Raw genomic sequence first — 16,987 nt, 5'->3', positions numbered from 1 at the left:
TTTATGGTTATCTATATGCCTGTACTAAGTGTGATCTTGTATCAGGTCAAAGGACCTTAAAGGAAGGGCTATTTTATCACTACTCTTGGATACCAAGCTGAGCTTACCTTGGCCTTACTGCACAGAACAGGGAATTTGGTGAGAATCTAGATGCTATGATAAGCAGTCTCATCAAAGGCAATCACAGCAGGAGTTAGCCTTTGGCGGTCATACTGCCCACTGCTGGCTTTAATTTATACCGACTCAACTCTCAGTGGACTTAAGGGGCAGAACCCCAGTCACTGGCTTTTTTAACATCTTGCACAGAGCTTAACAGAAAGTAGGAAGTTAGTAGATATCTGATAAATTAAGGAATCTCTAACCCCTAGCTCTAGCGATTGATGCCTGCTCAAAAATGGAGAAAATGTCGTAAATATTTTATATATACTACTGTTCCACTCAGTGTTTTGTTTTGTTTTTTAATTACAGAATAGGAAGATAGGAATCAATTTTAATTCTCCCTGCTTTGGCATCACTACATGTCCAGTGTCAAATTCTATCCACAAACGCATGGGAAGGGGCCAACTATTAATTTGCCCCTGGCATGGAGCAGAATATAAACTTGCATTGTTGATACATGTGCTTTGCCAAACTTTGTGTATGTGTGGAGCAGGGGGCAATTTCTCCGCCTGACATATGCCCAGGATTCAGTTTCCCCTGGGCCAACTCGACCTTCAGCCAATTTATTTCATTTTTGCCAAAAAGTCAGAGAATATTCTTGAAGCACAGATAGTGCTTTCTGATACAAACTGTGATTTTCAAAGTGCCACCCAGAAAAGCCTGTTATGTGCAGATTGGGATTTCCTAATAAGTTGTTGCCATTCCATTGTGATCAACTCCAGTCGAAAGTGCCTCAAGAATAAAGCATTTGGAGGCTCCATCAGATTGGATATGGGGTCTGGAGACAATGACCCATCACATTCATCCTGCTCCCACCTGCAAAGTCCTGCTAAGAGACCCCATTATTGAGAGACCACACAGCGAAGACACTTTGATTCTTCTGGTTAGCAAAGTGGCCACTTCTCTGGACAGAGGAGACCTCTATCTCTGATACTGTCACCACCTGTCAGCTGAGAAGCAGCATGGGAGGGAGGGGAATTAAGAACGAACAGAAGCCCCAGGACAGACTCAGTCTTTACTCCCCAGAATCCCTGTAGAGAATCTTAGTTAAGCAACGGGTTAAACTTATAATCAGCACGAGCGATAACTTTAAAACAAAGTAATCCCTCACTTTCCTGGGGATACCATTCTTTCTTTTGGTTAGTCTCACCTGGGGCCAGACCATTTGGAAACCAAAACCATATAAATCTGTCTTATTTCTCATTCACTTGCTGTCCTCTAATCCCACCTCTGAGTTCAGGTCTATCAGCCTAATTTGGTGTTTCTTTGTGAAATGTTTGTCTGCACTAATCAGATGAGTTTTCCCTCAACTGAAGTCACTTGTCACTCAGAAGTCGTAAGTCATTTAAAACCAGGTTTGCATCTGTGAGGAAATAAAAGGCATAAATAAATTTGATTTTTTCCCATCTTAATTATTCCCCCAGGCACTGTATGCTTTCATTAAACTGCCTTACGTCTTGAAGGTGACATTTAAACTAAGAAGTCCACACTTCTTTCCTTCAGATTCCCATTTCCTAACCAGCAGTATGTGTTGATCACATAGTGCCCTATATTAGAGCAAGGGTGACCCAGAGACTCAGTGGGGCTAGTTAGTCTAAGTAGGTGTGAGCTTGTGCAGGTAGGAGGCTGCCTTGGCAGCAGCAGATGAAGAGGGACCCAGACTGACTTACCTGCCCAGGAGGAGGATTGGACAGGTACTCAAACACTTCTAAATGGTTTTCAGAGCATTAAATGAGTATTGAGAACCTTTGTCTTACACGGCATTACAGCAAGAATTTTCTCAGGAATCCTAATGGGAGTTTACAGAGGACAGTGTCTCAGACCAACAGATAAGCTATAGTGAAACATTCAGAGCAAGACCACAGGAAAGCCAAGTCGCTCTCAACACCTATCTTTCCTTCCCTTCAAGTCAGTCAGTTTTGTAAAACAGGACCACAGGCAAATCAGAAAATGATTCTTTGTTCTTCTATAATGGCCTGAGAAAGCAGATGGATCTGTTTAAATGAGTGTAAGTAAAAGTAACACTACCCTGCATGGAACAGTCCCTTCCTCTAGAGTCGTGTGTGCACATAACACATGTCGTGAGAACCATTATCTTTGTTCACAGGTGGCGCTGATCCTTAGAAATAGGGAACATTTAACAGAAGGCCCACGGGAAGAAATTAAGTTAACTTTGGATGTTGCTCAAAGATGTTCCAACATTTTTCCATCTTGGAAAACTGACATCAGCCTGCCAGTTACCAGCAAGGTACTGGTATAGGTACTGGATCAGCTATGGGCTGCATCCTCATCAATACTCTGATCTGCCATCACCCTGAACTGCTAGGTTTGAAAGCTGTGGGTTCCTGGCACCCTCCTCAGAAGCATTCAATGACATCACAGAGTTACCAAATTAAAAGTCAGCTTGTGGTCCTAAGGCTGCCCTCTTACCTCCTCATGGGAGAGATGTGATTCAAGAGATAATGTTGGCTATGCTTGAAAAATCTCCCCCAAATGAATAGATACAGTTTGATTTATTTGAAATATTATCAGATGTTCTTTTCTTTCTCTGTGTTCCCTTAAGCTAATTATATTTCCTAGATTTTTCTCCCCAAAGCCCTGAAAATAAAAACTTTTTTTTTAAGAGCTGGAACCCAGAATCTCTGAGATTCCCACCTGGTTTGAGTTGTATATAATCTAATGGTTTTGTCATAAACTCTGATTTCAAACCAGATGCTAATGAAAACCCTACCCGAGCCACACTGCTACGGTGACTGGGGTATCTCCAAGCCCTGTGACTCTTACACAAGGAGGTTTCAGTTCCTTCTCCAAGGCTCAGGTGGTGTTTCTGGGATTGGGCCAGGACCATTCCTATAGGGTGTGGTGTCCCCATTACCATTAAGGTGGCTTTTTGCCTACAAAACTCATCTCTGCGTTGGCTTCTATTCTTCTCATTTGAGCCTTTCAACAACAGAGAGTTATAAATGTACTGTTATTATTATCTGATTTTGGAGAGTCTCTTGGAGGCTCAGTCACAGTGAGTGGCTTACTCAAGATCACTCAACCTATAGGTGAGACAGAGGCAGCATGAACTTGAACTTGATTTTCTGACTCTGAAGCCTATACTTCCTACCAACCTTCTCAAGCCTAGGGCAGACAGATAAAATGCCCACACTTTACTTGTGTGCCCTGCCCAGTCTTGAGGCCTGCTGATGTGCCCTATGTGTTTGGAAGCACAGACTTTGGAGGCACACTGCCAGGTGTGGCCGTGTGACCTAGGTAAGTTACTTCAGCTCTATCTTTGTTTTGTCATCTGTAAATTAGGGATGGTAATTCCTACCTCCTAGGGTTGTTCTGAGCATCAAATGAGTTAATATGTCTAAGTCCCTTGGATCCATGGCTGGCCCACAGTAAGTGCCATATAGATGGGGGCTCTCCTGAGCTGTGGAACCCCTTATTCATTCAGGGTGTGAACACTGTAGCCAATGAGTCCGTGACCACCTAAGGATCCAGAGGATGGATGTCTACTCCTCATGGCAGGTGGCCAACTCAATACCAGAACAAAGTAGTGGTCCCAGAAAAAGTCCATGCTAGAATACATCACAGCCTGAGACGCCTTGATGTTCAAAGTCAAGAGTCATTGCTGCTTCTCCCTGTGGTCAGTTCCCTGCTCCTGACATCAACCTGGAGGCACATGAGCCAAAACAGAGCCACTGGAGATGACACAGCTAAAGAAAGTCTGTCATCTTTTGAAAAACAGCAGGTTGATCCTTTCCCTGATAGAAATCCTTTTTGCTCTAATAGAGGGACTTTTTTTTCCCCCCAGAATTTAAATTCCATGGACAACATAATACCGTAAAAAAGGAATTTATTTTTCTTGGGCCTTTGAGAAGGACTTTAAACTGGCAGGAGAGAGCAGTGAAATGGTGGAGAAAGCTGTGAGTTTCAGCACGCTAACATGAAACTAGATTTTTTTTCTTTAAAAACCCACATCTGAGGGTTTCAAACCACATGCAGCACCTCCTACTATTCTGCTTTTGGCTCCAAGGCCTAATCACCATTAGGGTCACAATTTATGAAGCACACTGGCGTGGCTCCTTTGCCTCCCCATCTCTTTGCCTCTAGAGATTCTGTAGCATAGCCTCCTCCTGCCTTCTTTTGCATGTTTAAATAAATGGAGAATTGCAGGAGCTGAGGGGAAAGGCCGCTACAGATACTTCAGAGGGATGGGGAGAAAAAGAGCACCTGATTACAGGATGATGGGCACCAGGAAAGAGCGACAGCTTGGCAGTGCTTCTTGGAAAGATGCCTTCGAATAGCCATTCCCAAGCAGAGCACTGCTCCTAGTCTTGTGTGCTGAGCACCAAGTCGCAGAAATTTGCATAAAGCCACAAAATCTCTGAGCCAGCACTGGTGCCTGGAGTCAGGACTCCAAGCCTGTGTGGGATGCCTTCTGTAGAGACAGCAAAGACCAAGGTTTCTGGAAGAGCCCCCTGTCCTTTGGGACAAAACCTGAGCTGCACACACACAATTGTACTCACCGCGACTTTGGAGGCGGCGGGGGAGGTGAGAATGCCTCAATCCCACTTCTGTCCTTGGGGAACTCAAAGGCAAAGGATGCCGATTTGCTCATCCCGGTCCCGATTTTGCTGTTCTGCCCAGAAGAGCTGTCTGTAGGGCGGAGACGGTGCCAGGTAGAGGAGTTCGAGGGGTCCGTGGGGCCATTTTCCACCTCTCTTCCCCAGCTTTGACTTAACAAGTCCTGCTCCACTTCCTCCTCTTCCTCTATCCGGCACTGGCGACTCCAGGCCCCAGTCTGGTACCAGGGCCGCCTCTGGTCCAAGGCTGATGTGGTGGTGGCGGGCGGGGGGCCCTTGACAGAGTCACTGGTAGGGACTCCCTTGGCTCGGCAGGAGGAAGCAGAGTCAGCGAGGCTCCTGGATGGAGGCTGGAGCCCAGTGCCACCACCTGAGTTCCCTTCACTGAGGTCAGACAGTGGGGAGGCAGAGGAGGACACCGGGGACCCTCCGGGGCTGCTCTTGGACAGCTTGGGGGGGATGGCAGGCCTCCCCTTGGGCATGTTCTCACTGGCAGCTTGATGGTGGCCCTCCCTCGAGCTCAGCCCCTGCCCAGATAAAGGCTCCCCTTCGGCTGCCTGAGGGGTCTGGCTCAGGGGCCCACGTGGCCACTGCACCCCCACCGAGGAGTCGGGGCTGCTCAGGTAGATTGTGCGGTGGTCCTCCTCTGGGTGAGCCGCCATGACCGTGATAGTGGCTGCCACCTGGGGGGCTACCTCTGGGCCTTCCCTGTCCTGGCCCCAGCCAGATACTGTCTTCTGAGCCCAGGTTTTAGCTGTCCGGACCTGGCCCTGGCCCTGGCCCTGGGCAGCTACCATCTGTTCCGCCTTGGCCTGTGGCTTGGAAGGCACTGGAACAGCTTTCTTCCTCTTGGTGCTCTCAGCATAGATGGGTTCAGGCTGTGCAGCCTCCCCAGGGTGGGCTGGGGGTTGGGACCCCCCTGTTGGCCCAAGGCACCTGCTGGAGGCCACCCCACGGCAGCCAGAGTCCTGCTGCTTCCCCGGCCCAGGTTCCCTCAGGAGGGAACAGTAGTCGCTCTCAAAGTGGGGGGCCGAGGGACTGCTGGCGCGGCTGTTGGCACTCCCGCAGGAGAGGCCATCTGAGGAGCTGGCAGCCTCCGACGTGAGGGACTGTTTCTTTGGGCCCAAGCGGGGTGGGTTCTCTGTTGGGCCCTGGCTGCAGCACTCCCTGGGGAAGCTCAAAGCCTGCTTCCCCTCTTTGATGGGCCCTGAAAACATCCTGGGCTCCCAGCACACTGGCGCGCAGTCCCCACCACCATGTCCGTGTCGGGAGCCATTGGCCTGTGAGGCATTCCCGGTGCCTGGGCTCCCGGGGCAACAGTCCAGGATGGAGCAATATTCTCCCCCTTCGCTGTCCCCCGAGGGCGAGCACCTTTGATCACTGTCATCCTCGGAGGGCAGGGATTCCCGTAGGGGCTGTGCAGAGGGGTGGGGCCCGGGGCCCTTGTGGCAGCCAGATGTCATCCCAGCAAAGGTGGCCAGTTTCTGGCGGAAGCTCTCCTGAGCGGAAGTCAGCTCTTGGTAAGGAATTGTGGTTTTAGCTTCTCGTCCAAGTTTGTCATCAAGGAAGCTCACGGGGTGGAGGGCGGCGTTTTGCTCCCCCCGGGGCTCTGGGCTCTGCAGGCTGACCATAGCACAGGCAGGCGGGCAGCGAGGGTGGCCGTCTGCAGGGGCCGAGGGCCCAACAGGCTTCTGGATGCCACGGAAGCTGCCCAGGTAAACTACTGGCACATCTTCCTGCTTCGGGAGGGGAAGCTTGCCGGGGGCTCGTCTCCAGATGACCTACACAACCCCAAGGTTCAAAGACTTACATTAGACCTTGTCAGAGAAAAAAGGAAGAGAGAGAAAGTGAGAGGGTAGGGCCGCGACATTGTAAACCGTCTTTCTTGCTGCCTGCCGTGGAGCAGCCGGGCAGCACGCCTCCCCTCTGATCTCTCCCCACAGCCTTCTCATCATCGCCAGGGGCCCTGTGGAGTCATTGGCCTTCCCAGGCTCTGCACTTCCCACCCACGTCAGTAACTCTTCTGCTTAAGTCTGTGAGGTAGGGGAAAAACACGCTAACGAAGAACATTTTGCCTTCTCCCTCGAAACTGCTGGATGAGGTAAGTTCTCCTATGGGCTTTGAAATAGAGTTTGAGGTTTTGTTTAATTTTTGCTTTCTGTTTGTTAGTCTTTTGATAACCCTGTCACAGCAGGAAGAAACCAAAGTCATGAGGCTTTTAAAACACCTTGGGTGGGTGGTGGGGTCAGAGGACAGGAGGGTGGGGGTGGTTTCTGAGCTGGGCCCCAGCTCCCTTGCTTCACTCTGAGCCATGATCTTTCTCCCAGTTATAGGCAGTGACCTCGGTCCAGGCCTGCACAAGTGGCTGGACTAGTTGAGCTAGAGACAGAGATGTGGGCTGGTCATTCCCATCACTGAAGTCACCGACTCCTCCTCCTTCCCTTCTAAAGTGTTCCCTACCCCAACTTGTAAAGCAGCCTCATAGTAGGACCTGCATGTGGCTCTTTTCCAAGAAGATTCTGAACAGGAGTCCCTGGTTTATGTCTATGAAGGTCGAAGGTATGGAGAAAGGCCTGGGGAATAGGTGTGGCCAGCTTCCAGAAAATGAAGCAACTCGGAAGGGGCCATGAGCCTGAGTGTAACCCCAGAAGATGGGTCACTTCAATCAAGCCTCCCCTGATTTAAAACTGAAGTTCACACACCCTTCCGGACTCACGACAGTTTAGGAAAACCTGAACAGGCAAAGAGTTCAAAACAGGTCACAAGCAGTTCTTAGAATATGCCCTAGACATACAGCTTCCTAGGGGATCTCTCTAGAGGTGGCAGGCTCTATGCCCCCTCTAAATAATTAGACCTTTGGGTCACCTGGGGGATGAGCAGGATGGTCTAATCTCTACGGATGTAATTGTTTTCAGTGATCCTCCACCAAAGCTGGAAAAATCCAACCTTCCAAATTGGAAATATGAACACTGGCTAGGAACTGGATGATATTAAGGAATCACTGCTGATATTTTTAAGTGGGGTAATGATTTTTTTAAATAAAGACTTAATTTTAACAGGTACCAAAATGATGTGATGTCTGGAGTTTGCTTTAAAATCATGGGGCAGGGAGGGTGGGGGCAGGGGTAGAGATGAAACAAGATTGGTCATGAGTTGATGGTTGTTCACGCTGATGCCTCAAGGTGGTGGACACATGGGATTCATTAAGCAATTCTTGCTACTTTTGTATATATTTTAAATGATCGATTAAAAATGTTTTAACCTTTTAGAAAGTTTCATTTTGGTATGCTTTGATACAGTCTTCAAAAACATCATTCATACAGTCGCCAAATAAACTTGGAGGGACGGTTTGAATGGTTCTTAGCCTAAAGGGACTGAGAGAAAGGAGGGCAGAGAGAAAAGAGGGCAGCAGTCAGGAAGGAGCAGTCTTGGGGCGAGCTGACGGGAAGCCATCCTGCAGGCATCTTGCTGGAACAGCCCTCCCTGGCTGCCCGCCAGTCACCAAGTGTTACAACAGGAGCAGCCCCTGTAAAAATACCACAGGGTTGAGTCAGCCTCACCTGCGAGCCGTCGGCACTCACACCGGCCTCTGTCCATCCATCGGAGGCATCAGAGCTCATCATGGTGGGCTTCACGGCGATGGTAGGCTTGGAGTAGGGCGAGCTGCTCACGCCGTCATCTTCGGGGCGGCAGCTCTCAGGCCTGGGGGGCAGGCGAGGTGGAGGGGGCAGGCTGCCAGCTCTGGGCTGGGGGCGGCTGGGCACCAGCTGGTGGTCGCTGCGCAGGCAGAAGCAGTTTTTGCAGGACCCGGGCTTCCAGATGTGCTCCACAAAGTCACTGCACGCAGACATTTTCGGGTTCTCAGGGTTCAGTGGGAGGGTCTGGTGCATCTTGAGCGGTGGACAGGGTGCTGGTTCATCTTGCGCCTGGCTTCCTGGCGTGGTCTTGGGGGAGGCGGGTGTGGCTTACAGGCCGGCTTCCTGGAAAGGCAGAACACTTGCCTGGTCAGAGATCTTCCCTGCCAGAGGATGGGTGCATGATCAATTAGAGTCTGATGATGTGGCTGGGGAACAGAAGTCAGAGGGAGGAGGAAAGGAGAAGAAAAAAGGTAAAGATTAGTATTCTATTTAATCTGAGGTCTTCGCCCGTTTGTCATGAGGCTTTCGGTCCCTCTCTAGTGTTGTGGCCTTATAAAAGCTGTAAAAACTAAACACAGCTATGTTGCATGTAGAGCATAAAAGACACTTCAGCCCCCTAAAATCCTGAGCGCTTGGAGGTTTGGGGACAGTTAACAGGAAGAAATCCCACAGGGCTGTTGATGAGAAGTGTGTATCTCATTCATGTATCCTCTGCTGCTGGGGGTCTGGAGTCTAGGACTCTGCCACACAGAAACAAGAACCACCAAGTAGGACGGTAGATAAAAATCACGGCTTCCGGAAGATAAGCCACAATTTTTCACCAAGAACTATGTGAGTAGGGAGGCAAGCCTGGGCTCGGAAATCAGCACTGTAATCCGTACTTGTTGAGGAGGCAGAGACACAATAGGTGAGAGAGGTGTGCTGGCCTGCCCTCCTAGGGATCCTTTTGGGGACGTCTGGCATCTTGGGATTTCACGCCCCCTTCCCCTTGCTTAATATGTGATATTTGACCCAGGGCTCAGTGAGATCAATACAGCCAAAGCTGCAGACCAAGGAGGGAAACAGAAAGAGAGATTCATAGTCAGGACAGTCCTGTGGTCTCAAGTTGGATAGAATATAACAGAAGGAAGAGATGACCACAGTTATTTTTCCCTAGGAAAACCCTGGAGGTGAGGCTGGGTTTGCTGCCTCTGAGAGTTGGTCCGAAAGCAGAGAGTTTGCACAATAGAATTCGACTGGTAATTCACTATTGAGAGGGAACTTGTAGGGTTGCTGATTTTAACCAGTGAACCTGAATATCACTCATTAGGTAGCTGTCATCCCCATTTTACAGATGGGAAAACAAAGGCAACGACATGAATTAAGACCTGTCCATAGGCACAGAGACTTTGGGGCTTCTAGAGAGAGAAGCCAACTTTGCCAGCAGCCTCTCACGTCACTTCCCCACACATTATACCCAGTCGATTGCCATTTCCTCATTTCAGTGAACTGAATTCCTCCTAAGGAGCATGTTTAGGAGAAAATCATCCTGAAGAATCTATGGTGAACAGAGTCTCATTAGACAGGGAGGGTTTGGCGCCGGGGTCTGCTTTCCACCCTCCTCCCGTGAGAACTGGCTCTGAGGCTGATACTCTCTAAACCATCAACAAGACTAACCAGGTGGAATGAGCCAGGAACCCCAAAGATCATTCTTCAATCTCTGTGGGAAGAGCTCTCTTTCTGGTCTCCCACACTCTCAGACAGGGGTGCTTATTCAACAAGGGCTGAAGCTAAATTTGCCTCTTTTCTCTCCAAAGTTAACCAGGAAAACCAGTGCATCTTTAAGCTCAATGAATACTCAGCAATAAAAGACACGTATTTGTCTTGCGCAACTCTGTTATTAGGATTGTATGCATCAAGATGATTGCGAATTGAGTTCTCCTGTGAATACCTAAGTAGCAGGTTCATTCCTTGCCAAGTTCACCAGAAGAGGTCACTAAGCTTCAAAAAGCAGAGGAAGAGAGCAAGGATTTTTCTTCTACAAGGCCAGGCCACCAAGTGATTTAGGCTGTGCTGCTGAAATTTGAAAGGAGGGAAAAGTGGAGGAAGCATTTTGGTGTTCAGCAGAGCAAGTCTCCACACTCTTGCCCCAAGGTGGGGAAAAGGTCCTTTCCTGGGGATCCCGGCCACAGAAAAGACAGCCCCCCACCTCCCCGCTCTGCTGGAGGCAGAGGCTCCCGCACCCCTGGGTGGGATGGAGAGACAGAGCTTGGAAATCAGTTCTGGGTGAGCTCATCTTGATCCTGCAGCTCCTCAAAGGGCTGGGCTCTCTGAGGAGGTGGGCATCCACAGACTGGCAAAGAAGCCGTTTCCTTCTTAGCAGGCAACTGACACAAACTTGTCGTGGTTGCCTGGTGCCAGAGGTCCTCCTCCTCTGTAGCTCACTCCAGCCCTGGGACTTCTGGGAGGCTCTGGATTACCAACACTCGGGAAGCTGCCTTCAGAACCCCTCAGCAGTTCATGAGCGCTGTCCTTGCTCCCACCCTCAGCTCTGGAATTCTCTGGCGGTGGGCACAACTTTAACCACATAACTCTCAGAGACTGGAAAGGTTTTCCAGGCAAAGTCTTTGAAGACCTGAACAGAAGAAAGCCCTGGGCTCCTCATCATAATTGACTCACTATACATCCTGTTACAACTGGTTTCTCAGTCACAGCAAACAGAATTTATCACCACATCAAGCCAGAAAGGATTCTCTTCCAGTTCCATCTGTCTAGAGAGGTTCTGTGCTTGGAATTCTCTATTTGTTTTAAGTTAAAAGATGGTGAAAATTCAAGTGGCACTCACAAAACAGGAGCTGTGCCTGCCTCCCAGGGCCAGTTCTCCACAGCCTGGAAAGGCACCTTCCCAGCCCACATTCTTTACCTCCGAGGGCGAGGCAGCCCCCAGAATTATGCAAATTCCCCCATTTCAGTGGGAGGCAGCAGTGCAAGATTAGAAAAAGATCTCAGCATTCGTTCTGATCCAAGTCATGATAAAATATCTTTGCCTCTGCAAACTTCTGCAACAGATTTGTGGCTACAGTTTGCAAGACTGAAGCTGTCAGATACACACCCACCCCATTAGAAAAAGAATCTGAAGAGTGGTGGCCAGATCCATAAAACGAAATCTTTGGGCTCCAAAAGCCCCTCATACTTGCATCAAAGGTTGCTCACACCTTACCCTGAAGTGACAAAAAACACTTATCTAACAATGTATATAATATATTACAATTAAATTAATGCAACACCAGAAAAGAGAAATATGCATGAAAGTGTTTGTGTGATTTCAACAGTCCGTTGACAGGGGCTGCCCAGGCAAAAAGGAGAAAGTGACGGCCTTACTTCTCTCTCCCTATCCACCACACACACACACAGGGTAAATCATGATATTCGCCCAACTTTTTTTCTTTTTTCCTTCTCCAGTGCTATGTAATCTAATCTCAGCAGTCGGAATGTGGTTTTTGTGGGTTAGAATCATTACGGTCTAAAGCAGTGAGGATACCCGCGTTCCACAAGATCCCACCATAGAGAAATAACCGCAGAATTCCTTAGTGCTTCCTGTCGAATTTCTGGCTCAAAAAGGGAAGGCGTTGTTACGGATAGTTCAGGCCAGTGATCAATAAGGTCTTCCCAACCTGACTTGGGCTGAACGCCTGGAAAAATTCCTCTCTGCAAGACCTTTGGGCTTTGCTATCGCTCTGCAAAGCCATGTGCTTGCTGGCGGAGCTTTACCTGAGAGAAATATACACAGCAATTTGGCCGTGCCTCCATTCTCATCCAGGACCGGAAAGTGGAGAGGTGGTATTTTCGAAGAGTGTGTGTGTGTGTGTGTGTGTCCCGCTGGGGAGGGGGCAGCACAAGCAAAGGTTAAGAACGCGCTCACAGTGCACCTTTTGGAGGGCTCTGCCACAGCTCAGGAAAAAGGCATCATCTCATTCCCTCTGGAGACTCCCAGGCTGGCATCCAACCGGGGCTGCCTAAGAGGCAGATACTAACCTGGAGCCCCAAAGCATCACCCCCGGGGGCCTGGTCCGAGCTGCCCCGCAGTCTCTCCTTCTCTGCCTCTGTGACAATCCTGCGGCCGCGGAAAGGCAGTCTCCACAATAGCAATCCCCAAAGCGCTCCACTCTCCTGCCCCAAACAGAGCAGCCAGACCAGCGAGACCAGCAGAACAGTCGGTCCCCCTCCCGGAACTCGGAGGAAAGTTTCCCCGTTCGAAAGAGCGCGATTCTCGAATCAATCGAATAACCTCCGGCTCCCCTGTCCTCGGGGCTCAGCGCTTCCACCTCGGGCGCAACCCGGGGCGCACGCGGTCCGGACGCTCCACCCTCCCCCAGGGGTCGCCTGTCACCCCGGGGACGCTGACGGAGGTCGCAAGCTCGGCGATCGCCGCGCTCCCCCGGAGCTCCCCTCTGCGGCCACGTTTGCCAGACAAAAAGAGGCCGACTTTGGAGAAGGCGCCGCGGGCTCACCTCGGGGCCGCTCTCCCCCGGCCTCGCCGCCTGTCGCCCAGCCGCCAGCAGCCTAGCCGGGTGCCTCGGAGCATTGTTTGGAGAGTGTGTGCGCGCGGTGCGTGCCCGGCCGCGGGCGGTGTCGTCTGCCCCGCCCGCCGGCCGGGTGGCAGCTGCGAGCGCGGCTCCGCCCCCTCCGCCTTCGTTGGCGCCGCCCTCCCGACTCTCGCCGCACCTCCGCTGTCCCTGCCGCCACTCCGCGCCCCCCTCCCCCGGGCGGGCTGGCTCCCTGGCCCGGGATTCCACCCCGCGATCTACGCCCCGCCCCCCTCCCTCTCCAGACCCGGAGGCTCCGCCTCCAGCCCGAGACTTGGCGCCGTCCGACCCCCAGCGAGCGCCCTTTTGTACCCCTCTCCAAGGATGGCCCCGCCCGGTTTTACAGGGGCGAGTTTCGGGTGTCTGCAGCTTTCCTTTGACCACAATGTGCGCACAGGTATTATAGATGTCCTGCATCCCTTCATGCAGCCGGCTCTGAGCGACCCTGGGAGGAAGACGGGTACAGCCCCAGGGCTGGAGGGGGGAACCAGAAAGCGAGGGGTCGCGAGGCGGTCAAGATGAGGTCAGGATCCGAGACGGGTTCAGAAAGCTGCACCAAGATTGTCAGTGACTGTTGCGGGTAGGAGGTTGACTGGCGACCCAGCCAGGCTGGGAATCCCGACAGCGGGTTCTAGGTCTTGCTCCATTCCTCGACTGATTCGAGGCCTCAGGCAAATGGCTCAACCTCTTGAACTTTAGTTTTCTGAAAGTGGAATCCTAGGATGGGAGTGGAAGGAGCTAGTCTTCCACCACTCTGGGACCTCCAGGGCTTCCGCAGGCCAGTATTACACCTGTGTTTACACCGTTTCCAGTAAGTGACTCATTCACTGAGATAGAAGTCTGAGTTCGAGATAGTCCTCGGGCTAAAAATCTTTTAACAGAGACTATGACAGCCTATGACCTAGTCAGTCCCCTTCCTTCCTCCTGCTGCCTACAACAGGCTCGCACCTTGACCTGGGTATCAGGGAGCCAGGCCAAGGTCACCACCTTGCGCCCGCCTGGGTGCGGGGAATGCGGCGAAATGAAACAGGAAAAAGACCCCAGAAAAATGCCTGTGGCCTTCTCTCTACTTCTTTCTCCTCCCCAGAGAGGCAGTGTATAGAACTCCAGTGTGGGTTCTCCACCAGGCAGACCACCTGGATGAGCTTGTGAGCCTCTGCCCAGCTCAGAGGAGGAAGGCAGGCTCTCCCTGGGATTCCTGCTCTCTCCACTCTCCATGTGATCTGGCAGTGACATACCAGGACTGAGAGGGCAAAGAGATGAGTGGGGGTGGGGGGCGGTGAGAGGGAGAAGACTTGTATTTGAGGTTGTCTTCTGTGTGAGCAAAGACGATAGATAGAAGGGATATGCTGATTTCTCCTGAGTATGAATAGAATTGCAGAGAAGGTATAGAGGGATGAAAGTAGAACTGACATTTGTTAAATACCTACCCTGTGCCAATCAACCCCATGAGAGGGACATCATCCTCGTTTCATAGAGAAGACTAAGGCACAGAGGGCCACATAATTTGCCATCAGCTGAAAAGTGGTGGTACTGGGTTTGGAACCAAAAGCTGTCTGGCTCCACTGATTGGCAATTCCACTCTGCCACACTGCCCTCCCCTAGTACTGGCTGTCCAGTTCTAGTTTTCTTTCTTCTCAAAGTGAAGGGGAAACCATTTGAACAAACATGGAAGGAAAATTCTGTTTAGGTTCCATCAGCATTAAACAAAACTGAACGGTCAATCCTGCTCATTTACCAAGTACCCAGGAGGAGAAGGTGTTGATAAGCAGGTAGGTACAAAGTGACATAGTGATCTCTGCTGGAGAACAAAAATGACATCAGGAGGTGCATGCAATTCAGTTACAATGGAAGAGGGCCAGCCTGGGTATTTGAGAAGTTCCTGGTTCCCATGATTCAGGCTGGATATTTCAGTTCTTCCTCTGTAAGCTCAGTGGGGACACTCACCCTACAGAATGGAGCATATAGGAGGCACTCACATTCCCACTTGATTTTCTTCTCTTTAATTTAGCTTAAATACAGTAACAGGCTAAAGAACATAATTATAAGAAGTAAAGGCTATAGTATAACAAGATTGGTAGTTCTGTGGCATGGGACAGCAATTGAAGGGTTAATTCAGTCTTTCTGCAAAATAAACTGTTTTCAAGTGTTTTGCTGCTCTCACACAATATACATGCATTATACTGTAGTTGCTAAAATATAATGTGCATCTTTTTATGCCAGCAACATGGCCTTAAAGTCGGCTTCATCTTGCCTAATGAAAAGAATCAAAAAACAGTTCAAAAGAGTCGCTTAGATCTGCACAAAATACCCATTCTCTTATGTAGTGATCCACTAGTGACTGTTAAGTACGTTATCTCCTCGATGAAGCTACAGTAAGCTCATGCATTTTAATAAACAATTCTTGCTGGAACTTCCAAACTGTACCCTGCAATGCAGTGCAATTTGTGTATACACAGCATTCTGCTTCTAGTTACTTATCAGTTCATTTTCATGACATTTTTAATTGCAGGGCTTGGGTTCCCTACTACAGATCAGACCTCGAAGAAGAGCAATTTCTCTCAGGGTTTTAGTCCTCGAGCACCATTCTGTACGAGGGAGCAGTTAAATTGGGGCAAATTAGGACAAAGGCTGGGACAAGTGGTCCTTTGGGGTGGGTAAAGTAAAGCAGTTTGGAATTAGAAAAGCAAAAAGGTAGAATGAGAAGCCACATGACATTAAATCACACAGAGAAAAGGCTAGCTGGGGTATCTTAGGGGTTAGTGTAAAGATGGGAACAAAGTAATCCAAGCATGATATCTCCCAGCTGGAGAAGAAATCTCAAGTAATAGAGAGGTGTTCAATTTTAGTCAAAAACCACATACTGAGAGACTTCTACTTATGAAGCACTGGGTGAAGGACCATAGGGGGAAAAAGAGAGGTCGATAAGAGACAAAAATGTAAGCTCTATGAGAAGATGATAAGCCGGGACAGTGAGGATTCAAAATAGGAAAAGACAAAAACACAAAAAGTAGTTTCATGGAGGGAGGGGGCTTTGGAAGATGAGAAGGATTCCAATTTGTAGACAATGGGGACTTTCCAGACTAAGAGAATGGTATCCACAAAGGAATGGACGTGGGAGAGGCAGAAGACTTTTTTAGAGATTTCTTATCCAGTCTGGCTGGAGTATGATTACTGGAGACAAGCCTGGAGATGGCGTGGGGCACTGGACAGGAAAGGCTTCCTGTCTAAGTGAGCCAACAGGAGAGGATGAACATTTCTGAGCAGCAGAATGACATCATCCAAGTTAGTTTTTCATAGGCTCTATCTGGATTTCATATCTCAGATGGATTAGGAGGTGCGAGGAGAGATTGGAGACAAAGAGACTGGCTTAAAATTTCTAACGCTGGTCCAGGTGGGAGGTCAGGGCTTGATAAGGGACATGGCAAGGGGAATGCAAAGGGTGGATGTTGGATGGATGGTTTTGAAACATCGAGAGGGTGATATGGGGATTGGCTGCTTCCTGATGAGTATGAGCAATCTGAAATTAACTAATCATAGCTTACATGATGGGGTGCTTTCTCTGTGCCAGGTCTAGTGTGCTAAATGATTCACGTGCCTTCTCTCATTGACATTTCACGGAAATGCTGAGGTCAGTGCTGCTGCTGAGAGAGAGGCAGGAATCAAAGATAACCAACAGAACTTCAGCCTCAAGAGACTGGTAGAAAGGTGGTGTCATTAGTATGAATAGGGAAGTCAGAGGATTTCGTTTGTGACCTCTAGAATCTGAAGTGTATGGTAGCCATCTGGTGAATGAAGATATCCTGCTGGCGGGGTGTTTGGAGCCACTAGAAGAATGAAAGAACTTGGGAGAGTCTGGTGAGGAAGTAGCAAGGATGAGATGGAGAGGGGGAAGATGGGGGACACAGTATCTAGGAGCTGTCTTCCAGACCTTTTGTAATCCCAGGCAGTGTGAAAAGATGTCTCTGGGAGAGAGTGAGGAAGCCTTATCAAGAGAATTCCAGGCTTCAGTTAAGTGCATAAGGTGCGGCATGTTCGAGACCAGCTT

The 16,987-nt window shown here is 49.7% G+C and overlaps 1 protein-coding gene across 3 annotated transcripts in view; it reads right to left on the bottom strand.

Moving 5' to 3' along the window:
* PRAG1 (PEAK1 related, kinase-activating pseudokinase 1) overlaps positions 1 to 13,097 on the bottom strand; it is a 136,832-nt gene extending 123,735 nt beyond the window's left edge. The window contains exons 1-3 of one of the 3 annotated variants that reach the window (XR_012064478.1): positions 12,389 to 12,799; positions 8,297 to 8,799; positions 4,680 to 6,517 (exon numbers count right to left, since the gene is read on the bottom strand). Coding sequence is in view for 1 of the 3 variants with exons in the window: in XM_006201158.4 (XP_006201220.1) it covers positions 4,680 to 6,517; positions 8,297 to 8,626 (2,168 nt within the window). In the remaining 2 variants the exon portion in view is untranslated. Of the gene's footprint in view, positions 1 to 4,679; positions 6,518 to 8,296; positions 8,800 to 12,388; positions 12,800 to 12,864 lie in introns of those variants that run through there. The other 2 variants (XR_012064479.1, XM_006201158.4) reach the window with 2 other exon arrangements.
* Positions 13,098 to 16,987: the final 3,890 nt, after the last annotated feature.

This window comes from Vicugna pacos, chromosome 26 (genome assembly GCF_048564905.1).
Source record: "Vicugna pacos chromosome 26, VicPac4, whole genome shotgun sequence".
Lineage (NCBI taxonomy): Eukaryota > Metazoa > Chordata > Mammalia > Artiodactyla > Camelidae > Vicugna > Vicugna pacos.
Note: the sequence above shows the minus strand (reverse complement) of the source record. Positions and strands in the feature narration are given on the sequence as shown.